The sequence below is a fragment of the Sprattus sprattus genome, assembly GCF_963457725.1.
Source record: "Sprattus sprattus genome assembly, chromosome: 7".
Classification (NCBI taxonomy): Eukaryota; Metazoa; Chordata; class Actinopteri; order Clupeiformes; family Clupeidae; genus Sprattus; species Sprattus sprattus.
The window spans coordinates 6558354-6570853 of NC_137926.1; the positions used below are offsets into that span (position 1 = coordinate 6558354).

The 12500-nt window shown below is 48.8% G+C and overlaps 1 protein-coding gene across 4 annotated transcripts in view; it reads left to right on the top strand.

The window, feature by feature from the left end:
* The window catches only part of dennd1a (DENN/MADD domain containing 1A), a 105570-nt gene that overhangs the window by 58831 nt on the left and 34239 nt on the right, over window positions 1–12500 (top strand). For all 4 annotated transcript variants that reach the window (XM_080842183.1, XM_080842184.1, XM_080842186.1 and 1 more), the window contains 3 exons: window positions 2485–2530; window positions 6811–6912; window positions 10472–10597. In XM_080842183.1, coding sequence (XP_080698309.1) covers window positions 2485–2530; window positions 6811–6912; window positions 10472–10597 — 274 coding nt within the window. The remainder of the gene's footprint in view (window positions 1–2484; window positions 2531–6810; window positions 6913–10471; window positions 10598–12500) is intronic.

Below are 12500 nucleotides of genomic sequence, written 5' to 3' on the forward strand. Positions count from 1 at the left end.
TTGGGCCAGGTAGTTAAGTCTTCTCTAAATAAAGGTGTGTTGTGGAACAAAGTTCTTGTCTCTCTGAGGGCACATCACGAATGTCTTTGTAAACTCGAATCTCTGTGGCGTGTTGGCAGTCTCAAATCTGAAAGATAACAACACAGCCTTCAGTTTCCATCCTTTGTATCTCAAAGCCCTCAAGACTTTAGTGTGGGGCCGCTCTTAAGTGTGAGTGGGGTGGTCTGCCATGCTAGACAAACCAACACTTCAATAAGGTGTTGGCTGTCATCCTAGTTATGTATCTCTAGCCCTTATGTATCTCTTACCTTAATAGTAGTAGTCTACCCTAGAAAGGCCTATGTAGTGTCTCAGAATGTCTAGATGTCTTAAAACCGTCTTTCCTAAAAGCGTTCACTTTTTGTAAATACACCGTATCACAGCTGCATGTGTAGAAGACGTCATCTAAAGCTGCTTGATGAGCAGGAGATGGTTGCCGTGGTGAGACTCTATAGCTGGCATCTCTGCTGTGTGGGTGCTCACAGCAGCAACAGCTGATTGGGCTGAGACACTTAAGCTGGGAAAACTGAAGCCAACACCTCTGTTTAATGGTTCATCCGTTGTCAAGGCAGGTGCAAAAGAGAGAGAAACACTTGCGGAGGTGCAGAAGAAGAAAGCAGAATAGAATGGCGGAGCTGGAGATGTAGGACAAAAGGCGGAAGAAAATAGCCCCTTTCTCCAGAGCGCCTCGTTTAAATTCCGGACATCGCTGTATTATTCTGTTTGTCATTCGACAGTTGCTATGGAATATGTTTCTTTGGCTCTGCTCAACTGTCGTGTGCGAGTGTTCATTCTTTTCGCAAACAAACTGAAATGGCAATAGATACACTGATTAAGTATGAGGTCCTTAATTAGAGCCATTGTGTGTGTGTGTGTGTGTGTGTTTGTGTGTGTGTGTGTGTGTGTGTGTGTGATTGTATAACCGTACGCAAGCCAATCACCATGCGGCACAGTCACATGAATGCACTTTTCTGGAAACGAAGCAGTGTGTTTTTTTAAGGATTTTATTATTTTCCAAACAAGTACCTTTCATCTCCCGGCAACCAGTGTTAATTAAGGGGAGCTTGGTGTCTAGGTAAGGGGTGGGTGACGAGGGCAAGTAAGCTAATTATCGCTCTTTCTTTTCTTCCTTGCGAAAAACCGCTAATCACTCATCTGACACATGCGCGTGTGATGTGTGCCGGGGTGTGGGCGCCCTGTCTCCGCTCGGGCGCTATTGGCTGACTGCATCGCGGTGGAAAGACAGAGGACACAGGGCCCGGTGCTAATTTGATGTCAAGGTTTTTCGAGGATTTTTTTTTACCCCCGCCAGGGCTCAGTTGGCCAGCTGAAGGCCCCTGCCGGATCACGTAACTCCAGCTTCACGTCCCCCCCCCCCCCCTCTCCCCTCCTCCCCTCCCCGTTCCATGTTTGGCCGACTGTAATAAATAATTGGGCACGAGTGAAAATTAGCGTCGGCCAAAACACATCCAGTTGTGTGTTTACTGCTGTTTTTTTTCTCCCCCCACGTTTGTTTATTTATTTGCCTGGCTTTCTCTAGCTGCTCTCGAGAGCCCAGGAGTTTTAGCTGGATCTACTTATTTATTTATTTATTTATTTCCCCAAGCCATCGCCACCCTCTCATTTGACGAAAAAGGAGTCTGTATTTTAATTGAATGTCATGGCACAGGAGATGGAAACGAGGACACTTAATTAAAGGCTGGCGGGTCTGGCTTCGGCGCGCCCGTGACGGGTGACAGGTTCCCTCATCCCCCCCCCTTTCTCTTCGTCCCCCTCTCTCTCTGACCAGTACCCAATCAGCCTCATCTCTCCCCGCTCAGACACGTCTCCTCCTCTAATTCCCTTCCAGCGCTCTGACGAGGCTTCATCGGGAGAGTGGCCATCTCCTTTAGACAGGAGGCTCTAGCGTGAGGCTCAGTGAGGAGGTTCAGCTCAGGACTCTTGCCCTGGTCGAAAAGCTCTCCAAGTGCCCCATGGTGGCAGGGTGTGTGTGTGTGTGTGTGTGTGTGTGTGTGTGTGTGTGTGTGAGGCTCTAGTGAGGAGGTTCAGCTCAGGACTCCTGCCCTGGTCAAAAAGCTTTACCAGTGCCCCATGGTGGTAGTGCCCACAGTGGAGGTTATTAGAGAGGGTGTGTGTGTGTGTGTCTGTGTGTGTGATTGTGTGATTGATACTCTCAGTCCCAGCCTTCCTCGAAGACTGACTTGTCTTGCCTTTTTGTTTGCACAGTTTTAAAACAGGAGTTGAGCAGAGGAGATATTTAGAAGTTAAACTCATGAAGACCTGGATATTTAGAAAGATGATGTCTGTGCAGTACATATGAACATGAAAATGTTGGGTACTTGTGTAGTGTTCACATGATTTCCTGGATGTTTGCAATGGTTGTGATTATTCATTCTTGTGTGAAAAGAAAGCCCTAACCTCGAGCTGTATGTTTCCCCTCCACAGCGCCCCCATGCCTTACCTCATTGGTGTCCATTCCAGCCTGATGGAGGTGAGTTGGTCATCATCTCCTATACTACGCCCTGTATAGCTAGAGGACATATAGATGTTCTTATACTATGCCCTGTATAGCCAGATGACGTATAGATTCTCCATCGTAGTCAAGGACGTGTTTATGCTGACTTGAAATCTTTTTTTCTACTGACTTGAAATGTTTTCCAGGCATTGGATCCGTACTTCTCAACTACACAAACACATACATATACACATAAAGACACACACACACACAGGCGTTACATCGTTCACCGCATCCTAATAGCGGACTCAACAGACTTTTGTTGTACTTTTTTTAACCAGTGACTTCTATATCCATCATTGTACATCTAAACTGGTTTATTTTGGTTGATGTGTGTAGAAGCATATGGGATAATACACATATTGCTGAAACCACGTCAAAACATTTCACTCATACACACATTTGCCGTTGTTGGAAAATCCTTTTTTTATTGTACAATAGTTTTGACAAATCGCTGTGGTATCAAATTATCAAATTTGTATGCAGCATGGGTAAACACAATTAGTTTGTGTCCATATCGTGTTTGTTTAACAAGGTCTTGCTGCCATTGCATCGTTCCTGTGTTCTTAGGAAGTGCGCTCCCGTACCAGCACGGTATGGTATGTGCAGTTTCACGGAGATCATAGTTGCGCCATCGTGAAATAAATACAAACATTCTTAACGTTTTTCCATGAAGAATGTTACCGTTAACTGTTTGTTGTTATTGTTGTTACCGCCTGCTCTTATCAGTGTTACATTTTAACTTTTGTTTTGAGTGAATTTCCTCTGGACATGGGGGTAGTTAAGGCAAGACAACTCTATTTATATAGCGCATTTCATGCACATGTGCAACTCAATGTGCTTTCCATATACAAAAATAGAAAAGACAATAAAGATTTCAAATAAATTATGAGATATTGTGTGGCAAGGAATATTTTGTGCTGAGAGAGGGAAGCCTGATGTGTGTGAGTCGCTGAGGAAGAGCAGCTTGTGGTCCCTAAGGCTCTATGGCACAAGTTATTACATCTGCCCTATAGCATCCCTTGGGCAGGTCACCTATGGCAACAGAAAACTATAGACAGGATTGCTCGCTGTTTTTACTGACCAGGGGGGTACCAGGAGGTTATAGCTCACTGTAAGTCCTGTCCTACTTGCCAGCTTCACCCCCCACACAAACAGAGGCACAAACGCACCTCTAGTGAGCCTGCCAATTATAGTTGTTCCTTTTACACGGATTGCCATGGATGTAGTTGGTCCCTTATTCAAGAGCAGGGCAGGGCACCCAGTACCCCGAGGCTTTCCATTGAAGAAACATCAAGTCTAGGCAAGTAGCAAACTGTCTGACCCGATTATTTTCCCGGGTAGGGATCCCCAGAGAAATCATAACAGATCAGGGCACCAACTTCAACTCCAGGTTTATGAAACAGGTGTATGCTCTGTTAGGGATCAGGGGTATAAGATACACACCATACCACCCGCAGACGGATGAAATGGTTGAGCGCTTCAACCAGACTTTGATGGCCATGTTGAGGAAGTTTGGGTGTGAAACGGGTGCCGACTTGGATCAGTGGCTGCCCTATATCCTCCTTGCATACAGAGAGGTCCCTCAAGCATCCGCCAGCTACCCTCCCTTTGAGCTGCTTTATGGATATTAGCTCCATCAGGTCTGAGCAGCCTGGCCCTGACGACTTCACACCAATCGCACCAAAAGACCTGGTTCAACTGGACTGCCCGTAGCCGCACCTTCAATCCAGAGCAGAAAGTGCTTTTGCTGCTGCCTCCTTCAGACAGTAGTCTTCTGGTGAGGTGGCAAGGCCCCTTTGAGGTGCTGCGCAAGATGGGCTCAGTGACTTATGAAGTCGCCATGCCAGACAGGCGCAGGTTGAAGCATGTGTTCCACATCAACCTACTCAAAGAGTAGAGTGGATTTTGAGGCTGGGAGCCACCATTGACCTGATGTGGGTTCGATATATTGCTGAATCCACGCCAAATTTCCTTTGGACGAGATCACCCCTGAGTTGTGGGCCTCTAGTGGAATGTGCCAGTTAGGGGTGGGTACCTGGTTAAAGGGTTAGTGTGGTAGTTGTTGGGAAGCTTCTTTGGTGAGGAGAGGGCTTTGAGTGTGCACCTCTCCAGCATCTTCGGAATTGTGAGGCCTGTTATATTTTTTAGTTTCTGTATTTAGAGTCATCTGTCACAGGCTATTGTAGTGGCTGTGCATATTCAGTTGTGTTGTTGATGTCTTTTTTTTTAACCAGTCTTTTTGTTTCTTTTTTCTTCGTCTTTGTTTTTGCACCTGGATATTGTAAAACCCCTGGTGGAGGGCGGATAAATTACAAGCCGTGTAATTTTGGTCTCCCTGTTGCCTTTTTGTGCCTACCCCAAAGACTCTCGACACCTTACCCTTTGACACACTCTTGCACACACACACACACTCACGGACACAAACACACACACACACACACACACGCGCACACACACACACACACACTCACGCACACACAAACACACACACACACACACACACACAGACAGAAGTGAAAGCCTCATAATGAAAAGGTCTGTGAAGTGAGGCTTTCATCCTCAGGGTGAGAAACACACCTCTGGACAAAAAGCCCCTAATTGCGCAGCCGGACCGTCGGCCGACGCATCGATCCGCATGTGTGTGTGTGTGTGTGTGTGTTTTAGCTGTGCAAAGGGCCATTCTCAGCTTCCTATTATGCCGCTCCTCTGTAGTCATTAAAGCCCATTCAGTCGCCTCCGAATGCATCCTGGCTGGGCCCGGCCGAGGTTTGATCCGCCGGTTGCAAGCCATAAGCCACAGGAATGATTAATGGTCTGCCTGTACAGGGAGTGAGGGGGGGGGGGGCGGGGGGTTTGGGGGGGTGGGGCCTTGACAAGAGCAAGCACCTCTCCCATCCCTCCCTGGGTCCCGATGTCCCTCTTCTCTTCATCATCCTCGCTCTTCCCCGGCCCGTCTCCCCCTCTTCCGACTCTGGGGTCGCGGTCTCATCGCCACCCTCTCGATCCATCACTCGGCTGATTGAGCCTGATGATGATGTATTAATCAAGAGCCCCGATCGTTCAGAGCTCTTTGGGGGCCTGTTTAGCTCCGAGGGCCCTGGCCTGTGGTCCAGTTTAAAAAAGTGGCCCAGACCCCTCTTAACACACACACACACACACACACACACACACACACACACACACACACACACACACACTCACACACACACTCACTCTTAAAGGCCCAAGTATGGGGGTGGGGGCACGGCATGTTTTGGTAGCTCACTTTGGTACCCCGTGTACAGATCCTCATTGCAGGTTTACCTTTACTGAGTGAGAGGCCTGCCTTGCTCCTATTGGCTGGTGAGAGGTCAGCTCCTCTCCCATTGGTCACTTTTATGGTGGGGAAACCGGCGGAGGTAAAGGATCACCACCTTCTCTGGCAATTAGAGGCAGGGACTAAAGTGCAGTGGTAGTGGCAAGAGAGGAGTTCATCACAGACACGTTAAAGTTAAAACCCCTCAGAAATTCTGTTTTATAACACACTTACACTTGACTGAAAAATAGATGTATTACAGATGTGCACCGGTTGTTTTGCGCGTGTTATAAGCAACACTTCATGAACATCCTTTAACATGGATTGTCAATACCTCACTGTGACCATGAAATCCTGTTTCCATTGCTGGTGGTGAAGTGAACACCCTTTATAGATGTAACATTGAAAGAATCTATAAAAGCTTTTAGTTTCCTGGGTGTATTATTTTACATTCTTCAGCCTTGAAAGATGCATAGAAAGCAAGCCTTCTCCGACAGCAGCACGTCCCAAAGGGTCATGTAGTGGTAGTGCCGGTTCCCTGCTAGCGATGTTTCCCCTGCATCAGCATCGCTGGCAGTCTGTCTGAATAACCGACACACTCTTACGCACACACACACACACACACACACACACACACACACACACACACACACACACACACACACACACACACACACACACACACACACACACACACACACACACACACACACACACACACACACACACACACACACACTGAATAACTGGTCAGCGGTTACTACTAGTGCTGATCTCAGTTCTCCCTTATTTATACCCCTCGCCACAAGGGAGTAAAGGGCATGTTGTAGGAATTAATCTTTTCTTTCTTTCTTTCTCTGTTTCTCTTTCTTTATCTCTCTCTCTCTTGCGCTCTCTCCTTCCCTCTCTCTTTCCCTCTCTCTCTTTCTCTCTTTCTCTCTCTGTTTCCTCTTTGCAGAAGGTGAAGAGCATGGCCTTGGACGATGTGGTGGTGCTCAATGTGGACACCAACACTTTAGAGACAGCTTTTGATGACCTTCAGAGCCTACCAAATGATGTGGTGAGTGTGTGTGTGTGATGACCTTCAGAGCCTACCCCATGATGTGGTGAGTGTGTGTGATGACCTTCAGAGCCTACCCAATGATGCGGGGAGTGTGTGTGATTAGGGGCTCTATTGCAGAATGTTCAAAAACGCTTATTTGCACCCCCAGAGCTACCCCCCAGCCCCCCACCCCTTCCTCAACTATTCCCCCGGTGCTTTGAGCTTGTCAACCCAATCAAACTGCTCTCCTGTGAGAAGCACAGCCATCAAATTGGCCATGAAGACCTCTTTCCCCTCCAGTTATCCAGAATGCACGATATTCACTTTTACGCCTGTCCGTGTGGTGAATACATGTATATGAATGAGTGTGTGTACGCCTATGTGCGCGCGTGTGTGTGTGTGTGTGTGTCCATGTCCTTGTGTGAGTGAGCATGCATGTGCATCATGTGGGTGTTTGTATGGCCACCTGCCTCTAAAGTGGCCTGGTAATGACCTGATCAAACGCCCTGGAGCACAGGGCTAAGAGGAGAGGAAGAGGAGAAGGAGGAGGAGGAGGCCACTAGACCTGCTGCGTTTTGATCCCCACTGCCAAACACACACAGCAGCCACCATGCATGAGAGCCTCGTTAGGTGGTCTATTTGTGTGTGTGTGTGTGTGTGTGTGTGTGTGTGTGTGTGGAGAGGGTCACACTGTTGTTAACAGGTGGTGTGCATTCAGGCGTGGTCCTGAGGAGGAGCATCATGTTGTTTGAAGTCAACAATGGGATGCAATGTGCAAGGGAGAAGTGGTCATTAGGAGCCAGTTTAAATCAGTGACGGGCAGTGACGGCTCAGTGACGGCCCAATGTTGTCTGAGGTGAACTCAAGAAGAGACCTCATTATGAATGGTAGTGTGAGACATAAAGGTTTGGTTATGCATCATCGTGGGGCCTGTCCTGTACACGATTTAAGTGCAGGCTTGGCTTTCACCAGTGCTGCGATTGGCCTGTATTTGTATGTGATTCAAGATGTTTTTGGTTAGTAAAGTAAAGTGAGTCACCTACGTACATACCCACTTGTGTGTGTGTGTGTGTGTGCTCTCCCTCGTAAACGGCAAACCATTTCAAACTTTTATTTGCGTTTGAAGATTTGTTTTTTTCCTGCAACACTGCTGTCATGCAACTTGAGGTTTCTGAGGCTTCACCTCCGAAATCCCTCGGCTGTTTCTGGCTTTAATTTAGCCAGAGCCACGGGGCGACCAGACTCCAGGGTCCAGTTGGTCTGCGGCGTCTGCTCAGCCCACGGGAGCCTCGGCAGACCCCAGAAACCCCCCCGGGCCTCCCTCTTGCCCAGCGTGGGGTAGTGGTGTCTGGAGGACTGCCTGTCCCCCCCCCCCCCCACCCTCCACACACACACACACACACACACACACACACACACACACTCTCCACTACAGCAGTCCCCCAGCCCCTGTGAGCTGGCCTGGCCTGGAGCACTGAGCTGGCTCCTCTGCTCATCTATCCCACAAGGCTCCAGGGTCTGACTGGCTGTTCCCTGTGTGAGTCACCACAGGGCATCCAGAGGCGTTTTCAATGTTTTTTTTCTCCCTTTTTATGAACTGGCCAGCGACTGAGGCTAGAGGCCACCGACTGCGCCCCTCTACGCCCCTCTCCGCCCAGCGCCCCTTTTTAACGGAACTCCGCGGTGATTAAACGGTGGTGTTGCAGGAGCACTGCGCCACATCAGAGGCCGCGGGGCCCATAAAGATCTTGGACGCCCCTTCCCCCCGCCCCGCGGGTCCCCCTGGGGCCCCCTGCTTGCAGGAATGCCATAAAGCCCTCAGAGACTTCCGACTCCGTGGTCATCCGCTTCGCCCTGCTCGTCAGCGCACCAGCTTTTTTTCTTCCTTTTTTTTTTAAAAAGCCGAGATATACTGTTTTATTTATCTCTCACTCTTTCCTTCTTTTAAAAAAAACTGAATAAAAAAACTGAAGGGTGGGGGGCACTGTGGTGCAAGCAGTAGCCCCAACCACATACAGGCTTGAAGCCCATGGAGGACACAGGTTCGATTCCGGCCTGATGTCATTTCTCCTGTCAACTCCCCACCTCTTCTCCCTCTCATTTCCTGTCCCACTCTTCACTGCTCTATCGATTAAAGGCACAAAAGCCCAAAAATAAATCTTTAAAAAAAAACTGAAGGGTGACTCAACAGAGCACCGACACTGAGATGTTCTCCTGAATTTGGGGTCGTAACGGGGAACATGAGTTACACGCGAGCATCCTACCCAGACGCACAAGGCCACAAAAGAGCCACACACAGGATGCCAGTCGTCACGAAAGAGAAGGCAGGATGGCCCAGTCCCCCTGTCATTTCCATTTGTTCATTATTGTTAACTCCATTTTTTGTGTCTGTGTATACATATTTTTTTGTCCTGTTTATCCTGCCTCAAATCCCCTTAGTGGAACTGTCACTTGGATTTAAGGAAAAGGAAAGAGAAGGCTGCATTTGCAGACACACACACACACACACACACACACAAACACACACACACACACACACACCGACACAGACACACACAGACACACACAGACACACACAGACACACACAGACACACACAGACACACACACACCGACACAGACACACACAGACACACACAGACACACACAGACACACACACACACACACACACACACACACACACACACACACACACACACACACAAACAGACACACACACACATGCAGAGAAGGCTGCATTTGCATCCATTCGTGCTCCATTGCCCTCCTTTCCAATCTTTTGAGAGACGGATTCCCCTTTTTTCCTCTTCCCTTTTTTCTGGTGATGGTTTATTTTTTTTGGAGGGGGGGGGGGGGGGGTTACAAAGTTTTTGCTAACAAGGCTTGGTTTTGGGGTCCTAATGACTGGGAGCAGAAGTGAGGGACAGCGAGATGGAGAGAGCGAGAGAGAGAGAGAAGAAAAAAAGATGTGAGAGATGAGGGCGAGAGTGTGTGTGTGTGTGTGTGTGTGTGTGTGAGCGAGGCAGAGAGAGGGAGAGAAAGCGGGATGGATTACTTCAGGCCTTGTGGGCATGCGTTCGCTGCATTAAGCCTAAACGGCCGTCTCGTAAAGGCTATTCAAGTAGAATAATGTCGTTGGCTCTCCCGCACCGTCGACCACGCTCTGCTCTCAGGCAGTGAGGACTGCTGGGGCTGGGCCATGCGATGGGATTGGACAGCCCTGTACCTGAGGCCGCTGGCCTGAGGGACTGAAGCCTGCATCGTACCCCTCAATACGGCGCACATCTGAACAATTTGGCCTTTTATGTCTGGGTTTTTCTTTTCTCTCGTGTGTACAGGTTACCACTCCAGGAATTACTGCCTGCAAAAGAACAGTTTCTCTTTCAAATTTTAATTCTGAAGGCATTCAGATGTGGATTAGTGTCGGCACTTTATTTTACGTAGAGATTTTAGCAGACACTAAGACTAAAGTCATGCAAGAGGGTATATTCATAGCTGTTACGGTGCTAGAATACCATGTTCTGCTATTTGTACTGCCCTGGCCGTTGTGAGATCATGGGTTCTGTTGTCTCTGCAGGTGTCGTCCCTGAAGAACCGCCTGAAGAAGGTCTCCACCACCACTGGCGACGGAGTGTCCCGGGCGTTCCTTAAAGCACAGGCGGCCCTCTTCGGCAGCTACCGGAACGCACTACAGATCGAGCCGGTGAGAGACTAAGCAGACGAACCGATAGAATCTAATTAAACATGAAAGACTGTCAGTCGGTGTGAGATGGAGGGAATCTGTAACAGCACGAGTGATTGAGTGAGAGGAATGTGTGTGTGTGTGTGTGTGTGTGTGTGTGTGTGTGTGTGTGTGTGTGTGTGTGTGTATTGGAGAGAGAGAGAGAGTGTGTGTGTGGGTGTGTGTGTTTGCCTCAAGTGAGAGGAATGATGAACGGAGAACTACCAAGAATATCAAAACATTTAACGTAATGGAACAAGCAAGGGGGTACCTAACGTAAAGAAAAAAAAATAAAGGCAGTGATGGATGTGGATCATAGGCGGTTTGCCACCCAGTCTGAAACCACAGATACAAGGGTGATTTCTGACCCGTGATGTGAATGTGTGTGTGTGAGTAAGTGGATGTGTGTGTGCATATTTGTTTGCGCCTGTGATATGGCGTATGATGACTCCTGTGTATCTGCTTGAAGAGCGCGCTGAAGTGAACATCACACCTGCATAAACATCACACCTGCATAAACACCCCGGCTCTGAAGCGAAGCGGAGCGAAGAGCAGCGCGCGAAAGATAGAGGGAGAAGGAAGAGACGGAGAGAGAGAGAGAGAGGGAGACCAGAAGAAGGGAGAGGTGGCTGATTATTCAAAATATTCCACCATATGTTGTCAACGTCTGATCCGTGCATCGTCTGGGCCCGATTCGTCTATTTTAAAATCATCTCCGAGACGGATTTACATATTTTAGACAGGACAATATGAATAAAACAAATATAGGTGTCAATCATGCCCCAGTGCACACTAGGGCGGTGGGGTGATGGTGGTAGAGAGGGGCGTGGGGGCGTAGGGGGGGCATGGGGGGGGGGGAGGGGGGCGTTAAGGCCCCGGTGTGAATAATAGCATTAGTGATGTAGATCACCGTAACCCCCACCTCCTCCACCCCCAGCTCTGAGGCCAGGGGAAGAAAAGCCCCCATGCGGCCCAGGCCAGGCCTCTCTCCAGCGGGGAGCACCGAGGACCAACAATGGGCCCAGCTGGTTCTTGTGTCACATATGGGAGCCCTGTACTCTCACTTGCAATCTGTCACTACCCTGTGGCTAACGTGTGCTAAATCCCCTCTGTATCGACGAATGGGGGGGTGGGGTGGGGGAGGTGGTCAGAGTTAAAATATCAGCTGGTGTTGCTGAAAGGTGCAGAACCATCTAGTAGACACAAGCGAGTAGTTAGAAAAGCTCTCTGCCAAACAGAATGGCTCTCACTATAACTATTCTATCTCTCAGTCTGTCTCTCTCTCTTCCTCTCTTCCTCTCTCTCTCTCTCTCTCTCTCTCTCTGTCTCTCTCTCTCTGTCTGTCTGTCTCTCTCTCTCTTCCTCTCTCTCTCTCTGTCTCTCTCTGTCTCTCTCTCTCTCTCTCTCTCTCTCTCTCTCTCCCCCCCCCCTCTCTCTCTCTCTCTTTCACACACAATCACTTGACTCACACACAGTCATATTTGTGGTGGAGCTTCAGCTTCATCAGATCTACTGCAGCAGTGGCTCTCCACCAGCATCCCTTAAAGTGGTCACCCTTCCTGTTCCCTGGGTGGGGTCATGTGTGTTTTTACTCTGTCACTGGGGTCATGTGTGTGTGTACTGTGTCACTGAGGTCATTGGGTTCATGTGTGTGTACGGTTTTCACTGAGGTCATTGGACAGCCCCCTCAGATAGGTGTGGTTGTGGACAAAACTAGCAGTCAGCCACACTGAATCAGAGCTAACAGTGCCAAACAAAACATTCCTACAAATAAGATGCATGGCCTCCTGCTCTACAGCATTTGTCAGGTTTGACGAAAGTGTCTCTCAATCACATGCAGGAGGTGTGTTCAGACAGTGAGGTGATAAACAGACATGTTTGGCCC